This window comes from Cryptotermes secundus, unplaced genomic scaffold (genome assembly GCF_002891405.2).
Source record: "Cryptotermes secundus unplaced genomic scaffold, Csec_1.0 scaffold579, whole genome shotgun sequence".
NCBI classification, from domain to species: Eukaryota; Metazoa; Arthropoda; class Insecta; order Blattodea; family Kalotermitidae; genus Cryptotermes; species Cryptotermes secundus.
In genome coordinates, this window is record NW_019719366.1 from 378,047 (window position 1) to 404,743 (window position 26,697).

Genomic DNA, 26,697 nt, shown 5'->3' on the forward strand with positions numbered 1-26,697 from the left:
CCCACTGAACACACTATCTTACCAGGGTTTCCTCCTTTCTTGTAATAAAATACTCTTTAATAATACTACTTCAGAAGTATACTAGTTTGGATCAAATTTAATTTACTTTGAAAATAGATATAACAAGTTCTGAAGTACAGGTTTTATTAATTATAATATGAAAAACAACAACAACAAAAAAAGCATCTTTCTTTGACTACAGTAACACATGTAACAACAGACCAAGGGTATGGTGGGATCTTGCCAAGAGAAAGGGGGAGGGGAAGTGAGGCAGGATAGAAGGGAAAGTAAAAGAAATAAAAATGGAAAACATTTCCCAGGCATACTAGCTACAGTTGTACTTTCCTTGGATCTGACCTCAAACTTATATACAACTAATCCTGTACATTATTTGAGGGTTTGAGCAATGCAGACACCAGTCTGTAGTGAAGTGTAATGGAAATGTAGTGTGGTAGGAAGAGGAGTTGCTATGAAGCAATGGTGGATGGCTTCAGATTCGTTTATGTACATATGGCAATATTTGTTATTGTGCCAGCAGTAGAAAAGAAATTACTACTTAGGCAACACATAGTATTACAATCTTCAGCATATCCTGACACAACTGTTGAAATTTTGTCCTTCCTTCAATTGAGCTGCAATTTAAAATCATTTAGTAAATTATTTATTGATTTTTAAACTATGTTGCACCTGCTTTTCAAATCTCTTTTACTTTGTAATTCGTTATATAACAGATCATTCATGAACGGAAAGAATCACAGAACTTCACGAAACAACAACATTACAGCATTTCTTTTCAATATGACAAGAATCATTCCAGCTTCTGTTGAAAACATAAAATATAATATATAGTATATATATATATATATATATCCTTTTAAATTTTTTGCTAATTTTCATATATTCATTATTTAACAATATAATAAAAGTATTATTGATCAATCAACTTGTGAAAAAAGCGATGTGTAGTTTTGGACAAGGGTTGTAGTATTAACTTGTGTCTTTTTTTTTTTTTACACTACTTCAACCTTTTGACATATAACAAAATGCTGACTCAAGTGCTTTTATTCATTCCTTCTTTTCCTGTCATCATATAATATTTAATCTTATGCTTCCCACTATGTTGGCAACACTGATGTCTATTTTAAACTTTATGTTTATCTTCATAACAAGTTACTTTTAGAAGACAGAAGGGCATCTGAAATGTAAAGGAACTTCGAGAAAATGACAGACAAAATATCACATGCCTAATCACTGAAATACTGCTGATGCTCAAGGCCATTCTTATCTTATCAACAGATACACGAAGAAAATGAGGCAAATGCTGCCAAATCAGAAAAGCTCTTCAAATGTTATCCCTTTTAGATTCATTAGTTAAAATCAGCTTCATGTGAATATTATGACTTATTTCTTGAAAATTTTGTACAATATGTTTTCATAATAAAATAACCCCCACTCTTCACTCCAAAATGAAAAAAAAGAAGTCTAAATATGATTTTAAATTCTCTTCTGCAAATATCATGAAGCATTTTTATTATCAGTTTTACTCAAAAAATTTTAAAAGTAGCTACATGTAAGATTTTCAAAGAATAATCTTTGTTATGATCCAAAACTATTATTTTTCCTTTTTTGCTCTATGAATAAGGTGGCCTGGCACAGACATCCCTTTGGAATCAAAGCACAGAAGCTGATGACAGTGACAACATTGTAAGGTGGTATGTATGTTGTACACAGGACAAGGTTGGAAAATAAAGGATCTTACCATGGCTGCCAACATAACATTGCTTCAGATTCATAATTTTCTGTTAGATGTCAGGTTTGTGGCTTTCTTGAAGGCAGCTTGGACCTTAGGCAGTAAGAGAACGAGAGAGACTTGTCTTTAGATCGGATGAAACCCCAACAAATGTCAGTGTTGTTTGGATGGACTTACTTCATTCATCATTAGAACTCTACCTGCAATCATACAATTGCACAGGGACAAAACAGTTAATATGATTTAGGATAAAAGGCTGTGCCCTGGACATTCAAAACTACATTCCAATTCAACTCAATCAGCAGACTTCCAAAGATTCTACAGTGATTCTATCTATGCTGCCATTGGTCAAAATACTTCTAGAACTCTTCCTTTTGGGGGAGCTGGCATGATGTAGTTGGTACAGCGACTGGCGATGGGCTGGATGACTGAAAGGTCAGAGTTGGAGTCCTGGTAGGGTCAAGAATTTTCTATTTCCCAAATCGTCCAGACCAGTTCTAGGGTCCACCAAACCTCTTATCCAATTGGTACCCAGGGCTCTTTCCCCAGGGGTAAAGCAGCCAGGGCGTGAAGGTGACCACTCACTTCCATCTAGTGCCGAGATCAAGAAAATGTGGATCTATTCTTTATGAAAAAGAACCTATTCAGTTTGACCAAACTGGCCCATGTTTATCAATTGGGCACAACTAAGTGTGCTTTCTTACCTGAAGATGGAGACAGAGTCCAGCCTCCAAAACATTTTAATAACAATTTGGGTGATGCAGAATGTCCAGAAAATCAGTCATTGCAGAAGTACATGAGAATTTAATGCCAGGGATAACCAAGTCCCTCCCCCTTCTTGTGCCCCTCTTTTTTGGGCTAAACCCATGCAATAAACTCTAGAAGGCACTGTAGTGAATAACATTCTGGGGAGATGTTGAATATAAATATAAGAACACAACTAAAGCTTTTTTGAGGTTCTTCTGGGTTGTTTCCTAGTAATAATGAGATAGATTCTGACATTTCGAAGGAACATATGCCTCCATTTTAGAGTAGAACTTACGAGAATGGATGAGGGATATATAGGAAACAGTGGGCAGGGAACAACCTGATTTTTCTTACTGTATATATTGTGACATGTTGTGCAATGGAGGACCCCCCCCCCACCAGCAGTGACGCGGCGGGTGAGTCAGTGCACCCCTCCCCCCCTCCGAACGGTAACGTAATGTGCAACACGCGGTGACGTAACAGGATGACGTGGCACTCATTACGCATCAGGCAAGCACTGCAGCTATATAAGGGAACTGCACAGCAGCCTGCGAGCAGAGTTGGAATCTAGCCAGCGGCGTGTTACGAGTGAAAGTGTGTAAATCAGGGAGACTTGTATAGCTCCCGCATTATTAATACGTGAAGACTACTGAAGATAGTGTGAAGAGAGTTGGTTGTAGGGTTTGTAAAGTGTGGAAACCCGTAACATTGTTATAATTAATTGTAGCCATTACTTGTAGATTGTTCAATAAACCAATTAACGATCTCTATGGCGTATTCAGTAACGAAACACGTTACACTGGTGTCAGAAGTGGGATTTGGACTTACACACGTGACCGACAGGATTCGAACTCAAAACACGTTACACTGGTGACAAATAATTGAATTATTGTGCATCGAGTGGTTTACTGCTACAACATGGACATGGAAAAAGTGATGGAATGTCTGTTGTTCGCCCAGGAGCAAATGGCAGCCAGACAGAAAGCCGATAGGGAGGAAGAGAGGAGGAAAGAGAAGGAAGAGATGGAGGAATGTAGGAGGAAAGAGAAGGAAGAGATGGAGGAAAGACAAAGAAGATTTCCTGGCCAAATTAGACTCCTGTCAAGAAAAGGTGGAGATCAGCCACAAGGAACTCCTAGCCAGAATGGTCGCCTGGCGAGAAAAGACTTCCGCGGAGATGAGAGCAACCCAAGCAAGGGCGGCACAACAAGAAGAGGTCCCCATAGTGATACCGGTCGGAGAGACGATGGCCTGCCAAGAAATGGAGGCACGTCCAGAAGATGAAGAGCCGGCCTCAGTGCACAGGAAACCTGAGGCGGCAGAACGAGAGGTACCCATAACAGACGCCGAAGTAATGCCGGTCAGAGAACCGAAGAAGAAAAGGCGCAGGGACCGAAAGCGACGAATTATGAAGAACCCGACACGGAAAAATTGCGGACCCCAGAATACATTGGCCGTCGTCAGCAGGAAGGTGTCCCACCATGCAAGAGTGGCATGGAGCAAGAGGAACATCTTCAGGAAATCTTGGACCCAAGGAGATCATTCGTCCCGGATGAAGTTGGCTGCCATCTGCAGGAAGATATCCCGTCATGCAACAGTGGCACGACGTTGGAGAAATGCCTTCAAGAAGGAAACTCCCCAGGGAACCTTCGGATGCCGGAAAGAGGACTTGGCACCACGGTCTCATGCCAGCAAGTGGCGGGAGGACCAGGAGGAACGACGATGTCAGCAAGTGCAAACAATGCATCAAGGGCTGTTACATCGACATAAGGAAATTATCATGGAAGACATAAACCAGGACTGGACACTGTGGAGGGGACGACCCCCTCCAAAATGGAAAAAGAGACTTCAAGCAGAGGAGGAACCGGTAATGTAGATGAACCGGCCTTCCCAGAGAGAGTGAATGTGCCACGGGAGAAAGCGATGGATGAATGGGATACAACTGGATCTTCTGGCGAGCTGAAAGGAAGCCGCTCGAGACGAGTTGGTCTTAAGAAGGGAGCCTTTGTAACGGCCGGAGAACAGATGCTGCAAGAACAGCCTCCGAAGCAAAGGAATGGGGATGCACCGTTAGGCTATTCGGGACGAACAGCCTTAAGGAGGGAGCAGTGTGACATGTTGCGCAAAGCCGNTGAGTTGAGTTGTAACGTGGCCATCGCCGAAGACTGTTCCGAGTTAGTTCCGAGCAAGCCTACGAGCGAGTGTGTTATCAGCAGTTCTCCAGTCAGCTGACTACAGTTGGAGTATAGTAGCCGTCGTGGAAAGAAGAACCAGACGTGTGTGTAACTGTGTAATTGGGAGTGTGTGAGACAGAGAGACTTGTATAGCTCTCGCGCTATTAATACGTGAAGACTCTGGAAGATAGTGTTAAAGAGATTTTGTTGTAGGGTTTGTAAAGTGTGGAAACCCGTAACACTGTGATAATTAATTGTAGCCGTTATTTGTAGTTTGCTGAATAAACCAATTAACAATCTCTACAGCGTATTCAGTAACAAAACCCGTTACAATATTATATATCTCAAGTTGTATGAAATGAAGATATCTGTAATGATCATGAACAAACCTGCTTCCTGACCTGTTCCTTCAACAGGTGTGGGAAGAGTACCAACAGCTGCCTGTGCTGGTGGCAGTGACTGTATGCTGCTTGCTTGAGGTGGCAATGAATTTCGTACAGGATGTGTTGGAATTGTAGCTGTCACCTTAGGTCTGAAATAATATGAAACATACACTTTAATTAAAGATGCACACGAGATCAGTTCTTAGACTGACTTACATATGGAAAGGGGGAAGTGATCTAAAGGCATTATTTTCCATCTCTTCTAGTCATGCCATATTTACCAGAATGAGATGACACTGAATTGTCCCTCCTCCAATCTTTCACTAAAAGCTACTGTAGAACAAATAATAACTAAAATAGTGGAGGAAAGTTTGTTTTGAAACTAGTGAGTAATATGGTGGTTCTGAGAAGAACGCGCCTCATTGCACACAAAATATTTGTTACTTATCCAAGCTTTTCTATATATATGTTTGATGTCAAGAGTTAAAAAATCAAAATCTAGATAACATTGTTCTGAGTTATGAACAATCTGCAATGTGTAATATGACAATACTGTTGATATGCCTTTGAGCATCTGGATGTCCAAGTTAGTTGCAGTTCGAGGGCTGAAAGATGAAATATACACATAGCCTCCTGTTCATATGATATCAAACTACATACACTGTTTGCTTCTTCTCAATTCTCATCTGTATATCATAGTGATATGATCATCACAGCAAGTCATATGCTTGTGATACTCCAAACAGTAAGCTTTATGGGAACAATCAAACTGAAATTTTTTTTTAAAGTCTTTCGTTCTGAAGTTCCCAGTACCCACCTTTGTTTCCTTGGTTTTGGGGGTCTACCTACTGATCCTATTGACACCTCTGAACCAGATGACTGGCTTCCATGTGGGTAATGCATTGGTTGCTGCTGCATTCTGTGTGTAGGATGGTGAGATCCTGGCATGGTGGTGGGGTGAGAAGTGAGAGGGAAGGGCATCCTTAATGCAGGAGAGGATGACGATAGGGGTTGCTGACCCATCACCCGCATATCACCTGATGGCAGAACACAATACAACATACCAATTAAGCATCAATGGTATTCATTATTAATGAATGAATTAACAGAGTGGAGCAATGAGTTTTGGAGAACTGCCATTTTCTTTATATCACCATCATATTGATGGTTAACTAAATAAATCTTCCATTTTCAAAAATAAAACATGGGGTGTTCAAAAAAGAGAATCATTTCCTTTATGAAATAGTAATACTTCTAATGCAATAATCATTTGAATATCATTACAGTTGATGGTTCTGCTTTTGAGGTACATTTTCTAGAGACGCAAAACCCGTCAGACATAACTATATATCCATTGTCTTTGCAGGTATATATCCCAAGTATAGTCTATTTCCACCACCATTCAATTTAATGTGCTATGCATTAAATGTGAAACATTCAGGTATGGAAAATTGTGTTCAGTTTCATGATGAACAGTAAAATAAATTCTTTGGCAATATCCAAATATGAGTTTTGAAGTATGCTGTGGTTGCGAGGTGTCACTTGGTCTACAGATGAATATAATTTCTTTTGTGATTAATAAGAACTAATTTAAGATATGGATGGCTAACCTTTGCCATCAACTGAGACACTAGCTAGCATTGATCATTAACATCTGGAGCCACTTGGTAATTCAGTCGTTCACTGAACTGTAGTTCTTTTTTGTGAGATATATTCTTGTTGGTATTAGCAATGAGGGTGGCTTGTACCCCTTCTTAATGAAAAGTAACTTCTGCTGTAAATCTGGCATCAGTTAAGGAAAAGGTTCTCTATCCCTGATAGTACTAATGCTAATATTGAACTCATAATTGATTATTAAATTTAGGAACTCTATTTATTATAGTGCTTAGAGTAACTTCATAAAGTAAAGTTCCATGTGCTTAACTAATTAAGCACCACACCATGAAGGCATGTGGGGGAGTGGGCGTATAAGCCATACTTTTAGAATGACTGGACCTCTTAAATGAAAGTTAAATAAATCATATGAAATGATCATCAAGCCTCTTAAAATGCAAATTACATCATCATTCTCAACTGTACATTATGCCAATTTTTAATTAATTGGTTATCAGATATGTAATAAAAATAAAAACTCTGCAACATTCACAAAGTGCAGTATGTCTGGGGCCAGTCTGCAGTAATGGAGGACACACAAAGAAAAACTATGTGCAGGTTTCAAGAGCAAAGCACACTGCAAACATAAAATGGGACACTATAAAGAGAACTGAGGGGGATAAGAAAGTTTTGTGTCTCAAGAAATTTGTACCTATTGCCTTTCATCAGAAAATTAACACCATTATGTTTCCTTAAAACGTTTTACTGGGGTGGGGAGTCATCTTATAGCAAGGTAAATATGGTATACAGACAAGCATCTTATATTGGCTTGTGATCTGTGTAATGTAACTATGTAAAATGCCATGTGGGAAAGGAAAAGAAAAAAAAAAAACAGAGCAACAAAGCACTATAAATAGTGATACATCATGAAACTACTATTCAAAATCTGATAGCATCAAATTATGCAAAATGGACCAAATGGACTAACATCTGTGTGCTCATGCAAATGCATCATTTATTGATGCAACATACAATTATATCTTTTTTTTTATTTTAAGTGCTCATTTTACATCCAGTTACATAAGATATATTATAAGGAATATATTCTGGTTTCTGAGGTCCTCACTGAGATGTGATGTCATGTAGCTTGATAGATGCGCACCAATATTTCGGAGGAACTGTTTGCCTCCATCTTGAAGATGCAAGCAGTATGTTCCCCAAACCTTTGGTCCATACCAACAACACTATATGGCATCACATCCCAGAAGAATGTAATCTGAATAATTTCTGGTTTCATAAACATAATGTCTGGACATGTGAAAAGCTGTCAGCCAGGAACAGAATATTATACTTAAGCATCCTGTTGCACTCTACATGATAAATGATACAAACTCCGTCCCAAGTGCAAACAATATATATTATATGTCTTTGATCTTGTTCTCTTCCACACTACATGTTTTGGCCCCTATCGGCCATCATCAGGTGTATACTCTTAACATTGCTGCTACACTGAAACCAGTCTAAAATTTAACATTTAAAACACATTGTTATTTTCTTCGTATTATCAACATCTACCTCATTGATATGTGTCTGGTATGTAGATTATATTGCACACGTCAAATTTGATTTTCCTGTAGTAGCACTATAAAATCTTTAGTTATGATTTTAAAATCCTTTAAAATTTCTCTAGATTTTAAATTTAAAATTGTTAGGGTTACTCGCCCTATGTCTAAAGTGCTGGAGTGGCTAGTTCTTGTTTCCACACTGTACAGGTGTTATTCAGTGTAGTCTTCCTGTGTGCGTGCCGCTGCTTGTCTTTACTACGTGTAAAGACACTACATAGTGTACTACGTAGTAAAGACAAGCAGCGGCACGCACACAGGAAGACTACACTGAATAACACCTGTACAGTGTGGAAACAAGAACTAGCCGCTCCAGCACTTTAGACATAGGGCGAGTAACCCTAACAATTTTAAATTTTAAATTTAAAATTTAGAGAAATTGTAAAGGATTTTAAAATCATAACTAAAGATTTTATAGTGCTACTACCGGAAAATCAAATTTGACGTGTGCAATATAATCTACATACCAGACACATATCAATGAGGTAGATGTTGATAATACGAAGAAAATAACAATGTGTTTTAAATGTTAAATTTTAGACTGGGTTCAGTGTAGCAGCAACGTTAAGAGTATACACCTGATGATGGCCGATAGAAGCCGAAACATGTAGTGTGGAAGAGAACAAGATCAAAGACATATAATATATATTGTTTGCACTTGGGATGGAATTTGTATCATTTATCAGGAACAGAATGTTAAAACCAGTGGCTATCCATTTTAGACCTATCTCAAAGTTACCCTGCTGACTCATGAAATGAAGGTAGCTTTTTCTCTCAAGTGTCAAGAGTCAATATTTTGGAATTCATGCCAGGATATTTCACTGCAGCAAATTGATGATGCAGACACAATGTACAAATTCTGAGTACTTATCTTTCATTACTTGATGATTTAGTGGTCAGTGTGCACAAGATTGATCTCCTTCATGGATGACAGTTTTACACTCAACTAAGTCACATTCTGTAATAATGTACTGAAAAAAAAAACTCTGTGGCCCTTAGTCCGCAAGCGAACTATACCGACCAAGCGACTGCCAGTTGTTGGCGAAGTTAGTGCCAACTTTTGTGGATAGAGGGTGCCGCATAATAATGTACCGAATGTTTACAAAATTCTTCTTATATAATTTTGTGCATGCATCAGTCATCACAGAAAATTTAGAAATAATAATAAAAAAAATTTAATGTAGTAGCATTTGAACATGGATACATGAAGTTGGTGGTGGTGGTGGTGGTGGTGGTGGTGGTGGTTGTAGTAGTAGCAGCAGTTGTGATGTGCAGCATCTGAAGTTGTACTAACTGTTAGATTGTTAGCTCTCAATGCACTAACATGTCCAGCTTCTTATTAACCTTATGTTAGTACCTGGCATAATGCGTAGCCCAAACATGGGTACTGATGAATATCTCATGCTTGCAATGGACTTGTCATTTCCACACACATCATAATGACTGCCATTACCCCTATCCTTGCTCCCAACTGAAGGAGACCGACTATATGGCGGTTTGGACCCTAGACCATCCCGAGGAAGTCTTGGAGGAGGACTTGATCTCACAGTAGACATCATCTGGAAATGAACACAACCTTATATGTTATCTACACACCACATGTTATCTGAAATGAGCAACATGTCATGAAATATCTGTAAAAATGCCTTTATTATTATTATTATTATATATTCTGACAGTCAAAGATATGCCCTGAAACCAGCAACAGTCCAGAATTACAAGCAAATGGTGTATGTGGACAAAAATGACAGCATGATAAACCGTTACTTTATCAGCAGGCAAACCTGAAAGTGGACTAAAAACTGTTTCTTTAACCACTTGATCTGTCAGTCCTGAAAAGTCAGATGCTATTAAACTCCTCTTGTAAGATATTCTACAGAAATTTCAGTCTTGCCTTGCTCAGAGGCCTAACACAAGAGGGTGGAAATTTTGCCTCATCTTCATCCCATCTCACAAGGAGTCCAACCCCTTCACCCAGCCATCTGATCCTTCTCAAATTGTGATAAAGTGCTTAAAATGGGAAAAGTGTGTAGTGTTGAGTGTGTTCTCTATACAACAAATAAAAAAGAAAAATTTTCAGTATTTGAAGTTCAATGTGGGGATGTGTACTGAACCATTTCAGACTCTACTACACAAATATGCATTTTTGAGGATTCACAGCTCTTAACTGCAGGAAACAGATCACACCATCATAAGCAATAAAATCATCTCTGCTATTTCAATTTACTCTTTTTATTTTTCATGTATGCATGTTTTCATAAAAAGGCACGATTGGGAATTGTGAAGTGTATGAACCAGACCATGACAACTGAAGAAGAAATGTCATACTTTGTCTTGTTTTGTGATAAACGGAGATCATCTGTTTGGACAAACTGTAACCTGATTTATAGTTTTGCAGTGCATTACACAGTTTTATAACCTAATCAACCCCAGTATGGGATTCATTTTATGTATTTTGCAGTAAAAATATGGCAATTGTGGACTTCAAATATTTATTTTAAGTACAGCAGAAAATTAACTTCCACTCCTTCGAGTACATATACAGGGTCAAAACAATGGTACCTCAGCAGAGCAGGGTTCCTTCCATTTGGCCATGTAAAAGTATATACTACCATAGTCAATAAGTTCGTCGACTGGCCTTCAAAGCATCGTTGCAGCGCACTACAACAGACAGGCTGAGACATGATATGATGCTCTGTCAGTTCATCTCTTGTTACAGCAAGCGGCAGTTGTGTGCAAACAGTGGAAGCAGAACTATGGCCTCTTTTGTGAACTGCAGTTAAATGCAAGTGGCAAAAATCGAAAATGTGGCAGTTTGAACAATGAGCAAACATCAAGTTCTGCCAAAAATTAGGCAAATCCTGTAGTGAAATGTTTGACATAGGAACAATTGGCTGTTTCTATATGACAATGCCCCTTCACATTGCTCTGTTCTTATTCAAGAGGAATTGGCAAGGCTACAGGCCATCATTTTGCCACAACCTCCATACTCACCTGATCTTGCCCCATTCGATTTCTTTCTCTTTCACCACTTGAAAGCAAAGTTACGTGGTCATAGATTTTAGTCATCCGAGGAGGCTGTCAATGCCACAAAAGATGCCATATGGGAATTTCCTGCCAATATGTTTCAGGAATATTTTCAGCAGCTATATCAACGTTGGAAGACTTGCATAGTGGCCAACGGCAACTATTTTGAGGGCCGATGTGGGTCTGTGTGAGTGTGAATACCTTGTAATATGATGTGATAGAACCACAGTCCACGAACTTATGTCCGTACCACATAGAATATAGTGGGTCAAATGTACTTCCCTTCCACCAAATAAAGGTTAATATTATCTGTCCTAACCCTCTGCTGGACCAAAATAATGGTTAGTCTAAAATAAATTTATCACTTCCTACTAAATTTCTTCTACTGGAAATTCTTCATTACATAACAGAATGAAATTCATACAAGACACAGGAATAAATGTCCACTTTGATATGTTCTATGTAATGCATACTGTATATGTTATATACAGAATTTGTAGGTAAAATATCCCTCATTTCTCATGCTTATATACCATGATTCACGAGTCTCACCTGCAAAATCTGGAACTAAATTTGGTAGGTCTACCTACAGGACCTAATTACCAGGACGATAAACCTATTAGATAGAAGTCAATTCTGTTTCACCTGCATGTTAGACCGGAACAGTCCTAGATTTGAGAGGACCATAAACCTATTAGATAGAAGTAAATTCTGTTTCACCTGCATGTTAGACCGGAACAGTCCTAGATTTGAGATGATAGTGGGGAGAATGTACTGCGATGACCCAGGAGTAGAAGCATTGCCTGTAGGCTGCTGACTGTATGGGCCAGGAGTTGGAGCATTCCCACTTGCTCCACCTCCATTGTACATTGGTGTGTAGTTCCCTCCATTCAGGTAGACATATGGGTGTGTGGGCACACTGCACAAGGACTGTAACAGTTACAGGTAGAGCTAGAATTACATCTGCTGAAAGACTTAGTATTGTCACACGTTAGTGACTAGACACAGGGTCTGGACTGGTAATTGGATTCTCTCAACACTTAGAAATTGTAATTATAAATACAAGTAATTATAGAGCTCTTGCTAATTTGCACACTCTTACTTCTCACTACTTAGCACATGCTAAGTCCTCTATGTCTTCACTAGCCATTACCTGGTAACTTATCCCAACAATGTTCTCTGCGCTTATGTCCTTACTGGCTGGCAACTGTCCCCTAACTAACTGATTCAACTGTTGACTCTCAAATGCAACTCATGGCCTTATAGCCAGGACTGTCCACTCACTGGCTCTCGCTGGTTGTCAACTACCTGTCTGGTCTGGTTGCACATGCATAGCCTTGGCACAGACCACAAAGAAAATGGCACAGGCCTGTATAAAACACTGCTTCATAATAGTTTACTGGCTGTTGCATAGCAACAGCAATTTGTTTAATGACATTGCATGTTTACTGTGCCACTGTCTAGCATCGGATTACGTCTCTTGTTAAGCTATTTGGTCAAGTCATAGTACTTTTCTTGATCTTCATAAAATCATTGCTATGAAATTTAACCTTTATCGGACGAACGTCATCATATGATGTCGTTAAAAGTTAGGGCAGCTGGCCGAACGTCATCATATGATGTCGCGGATTCCACGCGTGTAAGGTTTTTTTTATATTATATTAAAAATATAAATTGTTGTTCTATTTACATGATTTTTGGTCACCACCTTTATAAGGAGACAGCCTTCGTTCCTGCATGATCTAATGTAATCTAGGGACGTCATATGACGTTAAAAGTAAGGACAAATTTAAGAACGACATCATATGATGTCGCGCATTCCACGCGTGTAAAGATTTTTTTAAAATTAAATTTAAAATATAAATTGTTCTTCTATTTACATAATTTTTGGTCACAACCTTTATAAGGTGACAGCCTTCCCTCCTGCGTGATCTAATGTAATCTACCGACGTCATATGGCCGAACGACCTCATATGATTTCGCGCATTGCACGCGTGTAAAGATTTTTTTAAAATTAAATTTTTGCTCTACTTACGTGATATATGTTCACCATCTTCATGAGGAAACAGCCTTCCCCCCTGCGTCATCTATGGTAATGTGGCCTTCGTATGGTACTGCCGAAAAAATTCCGAAATGCAGAGTCCGACGTCGCAGCTCACGCACTTCGTACGAACGCTAGACCGCTTCCCACGCGAAAAGCACACACGACACCTCAGTTGCGATTTAGAGGAAGCAGGCCAGTGATGTCGAGCTGCAGTGATATTTATCCCCGCAGCTACACCGGAATAATTATTCACACCTCTCCAGCCACACTGGTCTGGCGGTCCCCAAGTTGCCAACGAAGGTGATGACCCGTCGTCCGCGGAATCAGAATTCCAACTTTGCTCGCCCCTCTCATAATCTGTGTCATTAAACAGCTATTTCTCAATTTTAGGCATCAGAAGACCAATCTTCCACGCCACATTCAGAATCGGTTGAATAGCAGTCCGAATCTGTGTCTCATTTCAGCATTTTCCATACGACGTCGTAGTGTATACGGCTCTCTAGCAGTGCTAGCAGTGAATCTCTGTGCTTAGACAATGATAAGAAGCCATAAATCTTAACCTCCAGCCCACACATACAAAAATCTCATTCACGACTTCTCTGAACCCAATATCTGCTTCATGATGTCATGGGTGGCTAACCTTATATTGCAATATTTCAAAATCGTTACAAACACAATGGTTTGACTGCAATGAATGAACGAATTACCGATCTGGCAACACCATATTCCGAGAAGTAACTCCTGTGTTTATCTAACACATTAGGCAGCGAGGATTTTCAGACGCAAACAGTCGTGCATAGCGACATGTCCCATACGATAAATAAGAGATACCATTGAATGTGAAGTCGCCACAAGGACTTACACTGCTAAAACGCATGGTGCAGAAATGTATTACACTGCTAGAACGCATGGTGCAGAAAATGTATGAATTTCGGGAAATTTTATTTTGGGAATCAGTGTAAAAATTTTTTACAGATATTAAAATCTGTAAATTAGAATATCTGATTCTATATTCTTTCTACATTAAAGGAGCGTTCATTTCGTTCGTTTATCATAAAAAATGTAGAAATCACACCATTTTTAGAAACATGCTTACAATTTCATTGCTCTAGAAGGGCGGGCATTTAAATGAACTCCGTCCAGCTGCCCCTACCGGAAATTAAATGGCCCGTCCGATAAAGGTTAATCATTACTGTCTGGGAATAGAGGATTTAAAACTCCCATTACTATGGCAATGGTGATCTGAATTTAACTTGGAGGTAAAGATATTTACATTGTAATGAATGTGACAGTCAAGACTGATGGAGCTGTATGTGTGCTGTCACAATAGTGCAATGCACAGATGATAAAGGTAAAGAGGGAATCAACTCTGTGTGTCAATACATTTTACTAACTAAATGGTACAATACTGATGGCGCTGTCACATAATTGATATAAGGAAACTTCTGTTATGCAGTTCTAGCTATGTCTGGTTTCCTCTATAAATTACTGATGGCAATGAATAACACCTGGGCCTGATGCTTTAGATTAATGACTAAATGGTAATTTAAGGATATTTATGAAATTTTCAATTAATCTTATAACCACCTCCCTCCAGAGCTTAAACAATTATCTTATGACATTCCTGGATTTAAAGTGGCGTTAAAGAAGTTTCTTATCACCAGTTCTTTTTATACTGCAGAAGAATACTACTGCTGGAATAAAGATTGATACCTCATGTATATTTGGTAAACGCTGTTGCCTACTGCTGGGATGCAATGGAATATGGAATGAAATACTCAGGAAGAGGGTGCTATCACTGCTGTGATGTGGGTGTGTCATGTGTTAAGAAAGTGGATTTTATATTACTATATTAAGAGTCCTGACGGTCTTTTAATCATGTATGTAACTTTAAATGTTATTTTGATATATGAATGTATTGTTGTACAGTAGTTTTGTTGTATTGAGTATTTAAATTTTGACGATGATGACTGTCTGATTATGTATGTATATTTATATGTTATATTGTATTATTGACTTGTTCTATATCTGAGGCAGATGCCTCTATGGATTTTTTGGAACTATAAATAAATGACAATGACAATGACAATCTAAAATTCATACTATGGATTTCTGGGTTATGACACCATGTGGCTATCAGTTTCAAAGGAATACACGGTCCCCATCTGCAGTGTTGAAGATGAGGTAGTACATTCTCACAAAATGTTGATTCATACCTAACAGACTACAGGCTATACACAATCATAATCCAGAGGACATTACTCACTCATGGAGCTGAGCTCTTCTTGAGAAGCTGCCAATTGTGTAGCTACTCAAGAACTTCCCAGCATTTTATGGAACCTGAAGGTTCATTACAGAGTTCACAAGAGCCCTCCACTGGTCCCTATCCTGAGCCATATCAATCCAATCCAAAGGCACTAAACAGCCAGTAAAGACTGAATTTGAGTTGGAAAATTCGGACATTCATATCCACAGCTCTGGAAATTGTTTTCACGATGATATTCAGACATGAGATTTAAATGGGTTGCTGCTCAATATGTTCATTACCAATAATGTTTACAGTAAAAAATTTTGGGATGGATATAAAAGTTTCATGCAACAACAGTTCTAAGGCCTACAAAACTCTGTTTATCTTAATGAAGTTTTTCCATTAAAAATGGCATTTAACAAATTAGTATTATTAAAATTTAGTTATAAAAGAAGGTTATGGATTCTGAGGCCACTTAGCTTTCTATTTGGCCTCACCTAGCCTGTCTCCTTCATGATCCTGACAAGACAAATACTACTAAGTTTGTTTGTATTCAAAATAACATTTCATATTGTGCTCTTTTTTCCCCCCCCATCTGTCACATTGTAAGCATGAGTATGATGATGTTGCAATGAGAGTGAATGAAATAACTACACTAAAAATGGGAGTCTTAGTTACTTAGCTTGAGTCTCATCACTTGTATGAATGTATCCAATGTTTCAGCAATCTGTAAACGGGGAGGAAAGTTGTTTGTGATTGGTTAAGTGTCTTGACTGCTACATACACTGATGACGATATCAAAAATCATGCCCGAGAAGAGAGAGTGACCCACATATTAAACATGGGAATGGAAACCAACAGAAGAATAATTCCAGAGGCACATCCTGAAGACAACTGCAGTTTTAATACAACTGTTCTAAATATCAGAACATGAGATGGAGCTCAACCCTGAGAACCATTAGACCCTGATCATGAAAATGTGTAATCATAGACAGCTCATCTTCTTTCAAAATGAAACTTTGATTTAATCCCATGTTCAAACCAAAGTGCATACATAACAGAATTCCACAAAAGTTACTATATTAAAATTTCTGCACTTCTCCTGTTGCAGCAATGTCCAACAAAGAAATTCAGATGTAAAGTTATGCAATGAATTATATTACTATAGATAGTTTCAATATTTTCTGGATGAAAAATGGTGAATTATATTTCAAGAATTAATTCTCTGATTTCTGCAGCATGAAATCATAAACATTGGTGGGAAGACTACCTCAAACCAAGTTTTTGGAAGGTATAGGTAAAGTTGTCCCTGTGCTTAACTAATTAAGCATTAGGTCATGAAGATGTATGGGGGACTGGATGTATAGATCCATGTGTTCCTGATCTCAGCACTAGTTGGAGGTGAGTGGTCAGATTCACGCCCTGTCTGCTTTACCCCTGGGGAAAGAACCTCTGGTATCCATTGGACAGCAGGCTGGGTGCGCGCCAGAAATGGTCCAGATAATGTAGAGTGGCAAAAAATCTTACCTCTACAGACTTCAACTCCGACCCCTTGGCTGTCCAGCCCATAGGCAGTCGCTATACCAGCTGTGCTATACGTCAAAACCAAGTTTTTCAATAACTAACAGTAACGCATAAAATCCTGTTGATTGTTTTCAGTTTAGTTCAGTCTAATTTGCCTAAGACTTATGGAATGACTGTACCACTCACGTTTCCATGAAAGTTGCAATGGGAACTGCAAACTTTTTTTTGATGATTTTGTTTTATCTGTACTGCAGTAGACTGCTTTATATACAAACTTCTTTTGTGTTTGGAATGCTTATAAATTATTTTTACAATATAGAGCAATATTTATGCAACACGATGCAAACAATAATAATAAAAAACAAGAATATTTTTATTACCTGACTCTGTGTGGGTGTCTGTGGAGGCGTAGGGGCCCTGTATGTTCCCATGGCTGCCCCAGGTTGGCCTGGCTGCATGTAGGGAGGTCCCATACTAAGGCCCATTACTGGCTGACTGTAGGATGCTGGGGTAGAGGGTGGGTGGTAGTATGGCAGTACACCTCCTCCAGCCAAGGCAGATGTCGTTGCACTTGATGAACTGTTACTCAAGCTGGAACAGAATAAGTTAAGAAGTGTATGCACAACATCACAGTTCCAACATGTTCACTCCCTTTATTTTAGTTACACATGAAATATGTGTCTCAGTTTTCTTTACAACTCCTGTTAAATGCATATTTTGCTCTGATAAATATATAGAAAATTACATTCAAGATGTGCACACAAATGCATGTAGGTCTTCATAAAAACTGTCTTATTTTTGTTCAATTTTAACCAAATTTGGAATGCATTAACAAATGTTAGAGAAAATTTCCCAATACCCGAATTCATGAAAAACAATTCAGCTGTTTTTGAACTGTGCTACATGCAGGCAGAGAGACAGACAGACATGGCAAAGCTAACAGATGCATTCTGCAACCTCTAGTCAAAAATAAGCCAAAAACTGCTAAGGTCTTCATGACTTACAAATTAACTGCCCAGCATGAGGTCTGTAATAGGGGTGTACAAAAATCTGCTGTGGACAGTTTGCTCCCTTTGTATTCACATCAAAATTATTAAAAATTAAATTTCAATAACAAATTTCTCATACAATACAATAAACGATGCCTTTCCTGAGTTTCCTTTTAAATTAATGGTTTAACTACTATGAGAGAGAGATTACTTACGAGTTTACATTAATACTGGTAGGGGTGTACAGCATATGCATAGAAGGTTGGGTGTACAGAGGCAAGCAGTCACCATTCCCTGTGGCTGCCAACACTGCTGCTCCATAACTCACCATAGGGTAATTTGGTATGTAGCCTCCTGTAAACAAAAACAGCTAAAACTTCTCTGCATGCTATGTTTCGGAACCATAATTCTGTTCTATCTCAAATACAAAGCAAAAAATTTAGAACCGTGTGATGGAAGTTACAATGATATATATATATATATCCCCCCCTTCTCTCTCTCTCTCTCTCTCTCACACACACACACACACACACACAGATATATATATCAAGTAAGGCCTTACTAATTTGAACAAATTGGGAGTGAACTTACTCACTCACTCACTCACTCACTCACTCACTCACTCACTCACTCACTCACTCACGGAGCTAAGTCCTTCTGGAGGAGCCGCCAATTCTGCAGCTACTTACGAATTTCCCAGCATTTTATGGAACCTGAAGGTTCATTACCGTGCTCACAAGAGCCCTCCACTGGTCCCTATCCTGAGCCAGATCAATCCACTCCATACCATCCCATTGGGAGTGAACCCTTGTCCAAATTAGTGAGTCCAAATTATAGAAGTGTTACTGAAAATATGTTCACAGAAGTTATAAAATAGACTTCACAGGTCTTTTTTAGGCAATACAACTTTATTTTGAAACTTAGACTGCATATCATAAAATAAATTTTCTTGTCATAAAATGTAAAGATGTTAAGTTTTTATATCAGTCTTAAAGACAGTTTAGGTAGCGGCATTGTCACCATCAAGGTCGTGATGCAAAAAAAAAAAAACTGTCTGAATGATCACAAATTCTGAATTAGTGAGGTCTCTCTCTCTCTCTCTGTTTGTTTCTTTGTGTGTTTTTTGACAAACATACACATAAAGCAATCACTCACCAACCACACACCTAAAGCATTCACAATTTCCTATATGTAATTAGCTACGCCAACTGGTATATGATTTTACATATAACTGCTGTATACAAAGAAAAAACTGATCATGCAGGAAAAGGAGAATGACCACTGTGATCATCATGAATGTCAACCATTTCACTTTTTGTGAAACTGTATTACTCTAAGGTCTTGAAGCTAATTTCACTTTGCTTCTTTTATCTTATCTTACACTGAACTTGTAGCAAATGTGAGTATTAAAAATCTGTAGTGTAGAGCAACCTATGAATCTACTGTTCTTAACATATTTGTTTCTAATGTCTCCAGTTTTTGTCGCATTGTTTCAGAGCACTTTCATGTTTGGTATTTAATGACATGGTCAGTACCTAGAATATATGGTAGTGAATGAGATGATGATAAATGAATGTGAAATGGAAAGGATCTGGAAGGAAACAGTCATGGCCTAATTGAGGTATCGGCTCAGTATCTGCCTGGAGGGACTGGGGAAACCATGAAACACTGCAGCCAGGACACTGATGTTCCAGCTGAGATTGAAAATGAGCACCTCCTAAATGCGAGCCTAGACTGACAAGGGTAGTGTAATCCACTAACAATGACAAAGCATCCACAGGGCAAGATTCTGCTCGCTTTGATGGTGAGGAGCCATATTTTACCCAACATGCACAAAGTCCTGGCTCTGTCACAAGTGAGGGGGGAAAAATCTACAGTGGATCTGGACAATCTCAAACCAGTTTCTGAGGCCATGCCATAGCTCAAGCACTTAACTGTTGGCTTCCCACCGCGGCGGCCCGGGTTCAAACCCAGGTCTGGTCAAGTGGGATTTGTGGTGGACAAAGTGGTGCTGGGGTAGGTTTTCTCCAAGTACTTCGGTTTCCCCTGTCAATCTTCATTCCACTAAATTCTCCATCGTCATAATCACCTGGGGCAGGTACAATAGGCCCATCAGTGGCCGCCATGCCAAGTGGACCCAACTGGGCTCCACCCCCCTCTATGAGAATTAAAAAAAACAGTTTCTGGCATGGGAGATAAATGAAAATGGTAAATTTATACTCATGAATGCAGTTTACATACCACTGTGTCCCACGTTCTGTTGAGGCCTGTCCTGATGTGTCTCCTGCTGAACAGAGGGAGGTAAACTTGGGCCACTGGGGTGGCACAGTTGAGTGGCACTGGGGACCTGCTGGTAAGGTGGGTATGTTGTCATATATCTAGGAGTGGCTGGGTTGCAATTACTGGAAGTGGCCTGTTGTGGAGGGGAAGTGTTTAGCATTGGACCAGATGGAGGTGGAGGGGCAGGGAGAGCTGGTGGTACATAATACATTGGTAACGGCTGTTGAGTTGGTTGCTGCGGTGGCTGCAGTTGTGAATGCTGCAATGTCAGAAAATTAAATGCATTGATATTGTGGTCTCCCCACAAGAGGTGTGTTTAGATTAATTAACAAGCTTATTTCAATACAGGTTTATAGGGGTATCTAGTGAGGCAGGAAAACTGAACAAGCTGACTCAAATGGTAATGTTTCTAACATGTATTCAGGAAGTGCCTGGTTCAAATGTTGTTCAGGACACTAACTATACTGACTGACGTTTTTCATGGTTTTCTCAGTCCCTCCAAGCAAATGCTAAGCCATAACCACTTCCTTCTGCATCTCTTCCATTTCATTCTTCACTCATCATTCTACCACTGGACACTGTGTAGTCTGCGCTACTGACAGCATTGTTAAATAATTGAAAGGAGAGAGTAATGGCCCATCCTAGCATTTACTAAGACTGAGGAAAACCATTTCAGTTAGAATAGTTTATAGGTGGCACCTGAGGAACACAAATATGTAGCGTTATTCCTGTATCTGCTTGCTTGGTCACAAGAATAGGATATCATTCAATAATAAAATATTTATGTTCTGGTAGCACACATCTGATCTACATTTCAATAACAAAGACCTGGTAGCAAATGAGACATATGATAAACTTCATAAAATCATAGCAGGTCGGCAGTTTTCTTCTGCCTCATCCAAAACAGTCATATGGAAAGAGAGCATCTGATATGAGAGGTTATAATTATATTTCTCAGTAGATTTCACCAATTGATGACCTATCAGGTATCATGACTAAAAGAAAATAAGCAAGTTGAAGAAGCAGAAAGGGAAAGAAAATTTTAAATGAGAAAAAAGTTGGATCATCTTTCTGAGGATTATGAGATGTAGAAAAGTAGGGTTTACTATGCAAAGCAGAGTACATTAGATGTTACAATTCTGCTGACATAACATAGTATATAATCTATCTAGTTATATACTTCAATTTTTTTATATACTGTCATGTGTAGGGTAGTCTGCATGACAAAATGATGGGTTCTAGTTCAGATGACTAGAGTTACTAGCACTTTGGGTACACACTCTCTCTTAATTACACTTAAATACAGCGCTATCGCTGATTTACACACTTTGTAATTCACTGTTATACACACACACACTAGTCCTCTCCTGGTAATGCAATTAAAATAAAGGAACTATAACAGTCTCGCTAAATTACACACTCCCAATCCCACTTCACTATACTCACAAGTTAACTCTTCTTCAAATACGAACTTCCCATAGCTGTCTCCTACCGAAAACTCAGAACTCTTACCACTTACTAGTTCCAATTTGCTCATTCGTGAGCTTCCACCACTACTATTTCTCTCGTAACTGCCAGCTTAGCAATTCTGCTCACTTATATAGCCGAGGGACCAACACTGACCAACAGTAAACACATACCACATGAACCCTACACACTGTTGCTCTTTCATGTGATGGCCACTTACTGTTCCTGTGACAATTTGATCTACTGTTGCGTGCATGTATCGTGTTTACTGAGATGTTGCATGGCAACACGTTGATCAAATATGCCACAATATATTCAACTACATATTTCAGCCTGATTAGCAATCCTCAGATTGATAGTACATTAATTTTTTGCTCAACTGCTTTTTTATCCATTGGCCAATATTTACATTATTTTTAAAATTGTGATTATGTACTTTTATGGGGAATTTTATATAAAAAAAAAACTTTGCCTGAGGAGAGTGTTTCACAAGATATCACTCTCAAAGGGTACAGGATATGCTGTAAGATAAGCACTGACAATCTGACACACAGAGAGACAGACAACATACTACAAAGTTTAAAATATATGCATTGCAGCATGTAGTGCTGCAAAGTTTGCAGGTGGTGCAGGTAGACAGGCACCCCAGATGTGAAGTATTAACAGCAGAATGTTCTGAATAATTTCGTGCAGTTATTCAGTTTAATATGATTTTTAATCCCGTCTTACTTCTAAAAATTAAAGATTAAAATATAAGATTACATATTTACTCCTCTTCTGTGGAGTCCATTTCTGAGGTAGAGACACCCAAGGCAGATTTCTAATTTACCAATTTACCTTAATAAGTGAAAGCCAGGATCGCGTAGTCGGTATAGTGACTGGCTACAGGCTGGACAACTGAGGGGTCGGAGTACAAGTCCCAGTAAGGTCAAGAATTTTCTCTTCTCCAAATTGTCCAGACCGGCCCTGGGGTCCACCCAAACTCATATACAATGGGTACTGGGGCTCTTTCCTTGGGGGTAAAGTGGTCGAGGTGTGAATCTGACCACTCACCTCCAACTAGTGCCATGATGAAGAAAATATGGATCTACACATCCACTCCCCCATACGCCCTCATGGTGTAGTGCTTAATTAGTTAAGAACAGGGACAACTTTACCTTCATCTTTATCTTTACCTTTATTAGAGGAGAGAAAAAGGAATGTTGGGTAAGCATTACAATTTTTTTTAACAGTACAAGAGAAGCTGGTCAAATTAAGGATACAGTGGTATGGATATAGGTTGCATATTAAACAGGAACAACATTTTCCTAAGCTTTAAAAATTAAGATGTTGAATAAATGATCAACAGACAGACCAAAAGGCAGAAAAGGTTGTTTTATTTTTGACACAGTCAATATTTAGACTTTGTAGCATCAAACAGTAAGAAGACTGATGGACAGGAAAGGACCTGGAAGGCAGTGATCATGGCCTAATCGAAGTATTATCCTGGTATTTGCCTGGAGGGACTGAGAAAACCATGAAACACCTGTCAGGATAGCTAGTATGCCAGCTGAGATTCAAACCAAGCATCTCCTGAATAGAAATCCAGAGCACCACCACAAGTTAAGAAGAGTTAGAGACAGATGTGTGCATATGGAAAGAAAAGGAAAAGTGAAGAAAGCTTTGTCACAGCTGATATAATCCTGGTGAAAACATTATTGGATGATGATGATGATGATGATGATGAGGATGATGATGACTACTGCTACATCCCTTTTGATTTATAATTTATCCACCACATGCAATTTCATACTGCACAAACTCAGTGATGTAAATACAGATTCTCATTTAACTGTAAAATGCATCTCTGTACTCCAGATTACCACCAACCACATTTATTCACACCACCATTTACACTAAAATCTCACTATAACATTATATCAACAAAATTGACAAATCAATAATAAAGACTTTGTATGTAATGCCACTATAATGTATTCTGCTTTATGGAGAAAACCAGTGAACTTTCTCAAAGTCTTTTATGTCCTACCACATTACTGCTTAAGTTCTGAAGGTGGATGGCGGAAAAGAGTGTTGGAACAGCAGCAGAGACAACTCGCATTGCTGGTGGGTAAGTGTGGGAACATACCATGCACCTTCAGTACGTGTTCAGACAGTATTTTCACTACACACTACAGACATAAATGCTAATCTTCAAGTATGCTACACTATTTACTTTATCTTATAGTCATTAGCAACTGTTACCATACATGATAAATTTTCTGCAGCGTATTTGAAACTGACTAATTAACTAACTGCATGGAGATAAATCCTTCTTGAAAAGCTAATAGTTTCTCACCCACTCAAGAAATTCCAAAAAATTTCATGGAACCTGAAGGTTTATTATCATGTTCACAAGAGCCTACCTCAGTCCCCGTCCTCAACCAGATCAATCCAGTCAACCTTCTTTAAGATCCCTTTTATTATTATCATCCTATCCATATCTAGGTCTTACTAGTGGTATATGGAACTCCCAGTTACCTGAATAGGACTAGACTGTTGCTGGGGCTGCCAGTATGCAGCAGCTGCAGAAGCTACAGGTGGGGCAGGAGGTTGTGACTGATAATTGTGAGGGTGGTGGCCTTGATGTGGTGGAGGTGGGGCAGGCATCACACCTCCTGCTGTTGCGGGTTGTGTTTGCTGCTGACTACTAGAGCTCTCGCCACTACCATGCTGGTCTGACACAAGGCCCAGTCCCATGAAATAACTGCTCAAGTCTGACATTGTCACACTGCAGCCATCCTGCACAAACAAGAAACTGTCACTGTTCAGTGTTTGGTACTCCTTTATATTTGGGAGAGAACTGAAGAACAGAAATAGATATGATCTGCTATATGCATCAGGTACTATTGCAGTGAGTTCATTATCGCTGTCTACGAGTGAAAGCAATTGTTAAAAAGTGAAAAATCATCCTGTAATAAGATGCACATTCCATTTTATAACACTAATTTCAGGAAAAAGGCGTACATTAGACACGCGTAAATATGGTAATATTCCAAAATCTTATGCAGAAGTCTCTACATAATGTACCCTAATGAAATGGTAAAAAACTTTCAACATTAATCTTTTAATTTTATTTTTGCAAACTAATGATTCATCCTTCAGTCTTGAATTCTGGAACACTTTAGTCAGCAAATTCAATGACACAAATAGCTGTGACATCATTTATGTTTGGAAACTGTCCTTCCCACTTTTTGTGTCAATCCTACTTGAAACCACATGTTTCCCTACAGTAATGCGAGTAAAGTGTTTGTGATCATGTGACACAATGATGGTTTCAGCCGGTTTTGTCACTGTAACGAACTCCTTATTATAAGCCATACTCGCTACATCACAGTTTCACTGTGAGAGGTAACTGTTACTTCCTTTCCTCTCTCAATTTTACTCCATCATCTCTGATCTCTGTGAATCTGCTGCACATGTTACAATTGTATCCATAACTCACAGAATGTCTTTGCTCATATCCTGCTGTGGCAGTGGTGCCATTGGCAACAGGTGGCACTGGTACCATGTTGTAGCTTGCAAACACCATCTGAGGTTGTGCTGGTTGCTGACTCTGTGCTGGGGCTGGCACAAGGTTACCAAATACCACTTCTTGCTGCTGCTGATGTTGCAATGGTGGCACAAACTGCTGCTGAGGATATGAGTGTGTCTGAGTGTTCATTATACTGCTGTTAGTATTTGCTAGTTGTGGGCATATTGGTATGGAGGCCACAGGTAAAGTTGCAAGGTGTTGCTGAGGTTGTACTGGTTCTGTTGAAGGGGCAGCAGGGTTTGGCATGTAGGAGCATTGACTGGAGTGACAGACTGTGAGAACAGGCTGCTGGGGTGGGACAGAGATCTGAGAAGCAGCTGATGTATTGACTAATGTAGAGTTTGAATGAGGTTGTGAACTTGATAATGGGACATGGGTAGGTGATAAAGGTAAGGAAGGAGAGGTAGCAGTTGTTGTTACATGTGTTGAACATGAGGTTTTTGATGGAGACATGGCTGATGAAGCGGTGGGAAGATGAGCTGGAACAAAGAATAATACACAATTAATGTAAATCAAACTTTAACTGCAGTGCAAGATATTTTCACAACTCTTAGATGTAAGTGCCATACACTAATACTGAGAAATGCTGCCACATTAGTGCATCCTCCCCATCTTCCATCATGCACTGATACATAAAATATTTAATACCACTGCATGTCAGGTTTCCGTAAGTTTTAAGATTGTCAGTAATGAATACCATCTGTTTTACTGATTGACCTTTTCTAGAATCCTCAGTAGTTACTAAGTTTTCTATTTACACACATGCATGCGTGCGCGCACACACTCACTCTCTCTCATTCGCTTGTTCTCTCTCTCAACTGACTGACTCTTGACTTGGACTCTACTTGGACTGTCTCCCAGGCTGGTGGCCACCTCACACCATTCTACCTGCTGTTTCAGGACTTGCTAGTAATGAGCTGGTCCTCCTTATATAGCCTCAGCATGGACCCCATAGAAAACATATCTCCCAACAGTTCTTCTTTCTTGCACCATGTAGCTATTGGCATGGACCAGACAGAGAACACTGCTTCCCTGTTATTCCATTGATGCTTGTTACAAAGCTGCAGCCTAGCAACAGGCATGTTTACAGAGCCATTCCCTAGCAATGGCTGTCTCTGCTGGCTTCACAGTTCTTGCCATGAGCAAATATGCCACAATATATTACTAGAAGTGAAATGTACATTACTCTACACTCCTATCTTCAAACAATTCAGGTGTGTTAATTAGTTTAGGAGTTATGAGTTATGTTACGCTTCTAAAATTGTGGCTCTGAGC

The 26,697-nt window shown here is 39.1% G+C and overlaps 2 protein-coding genes across 2 annotated transcripts in view; both read right to left on the bottom strand.

Annotated features, from left to right (window-relative positions):
* LOC111864919 overlaps positions 1 to 1,837 on the bottom strand; it is a 42,425-nt gene extending 40,588 nt beyond the window's left edge. Inside the window, exon 1 of the mRNA XM_033751651.1 lies at positions 1,760 to 1,837. Within this exon, the coding sequence (XP_033607542.1) occupies positions 1,760 to 1,774 (15 nt within the window). The 5' untranslated portion in view covers positions 1,775 to 1,837. The remainder of the gene's footprint in view (positions 1 to 1,759) is intronic.
* The window catches only part of LOC111864854 (R3H domain-containing protein 1), a 104,087-nt gene continuing 77,471 nt past the window's right edge, over positions 82 to 26,697 (bottom strand). The window contains exons 14-23 of the mRNA XM_033751647.1: positions 25,333 to 25,901; positions 24,369 to 24,629; positions 20,343 to 20,640; positions 18,317 to 18,455; positions 17,493 to 17,703; positions 12,017 to 12,226; positions 9,627 to 9,828; positions 5,872 to 6,091; positions 5,061 to 5,203; positions 82 to 1,950 (exon numbers count right to left, since the gene is read on the bottom strand). Of these exons, the coding sequence (XP_033607538.1) occupies positions 1,904 to 1,950; positions 5,061 to 5,203; positions 5,872 to 6,091; positions 9,627 to 9,828; positions 12,017 to 12,226; positions 17,493 to 17,703; positions 18,317 to 18,455; positions 20,343 to 20,640; positions 24,369 to 24,629; positions 25,333 to 25,901 (2,300 nt within the window). The 3' untranslated portion in view covers positions 82 to 1,903. The remainder of the gene's footprint in view (positions 1,951 to 5,060; positions 5,204 to 5,871; positions 6,092 to 9,626; positions 9,829 to 12,016; positions 12,227 to 17,492; positions 17,704 to 18,316; positions 18,456 to 20,342; positions 20,641 to 24,368; positions 24,630 to 25,332; positions 25,902 to 26,697) is intronic.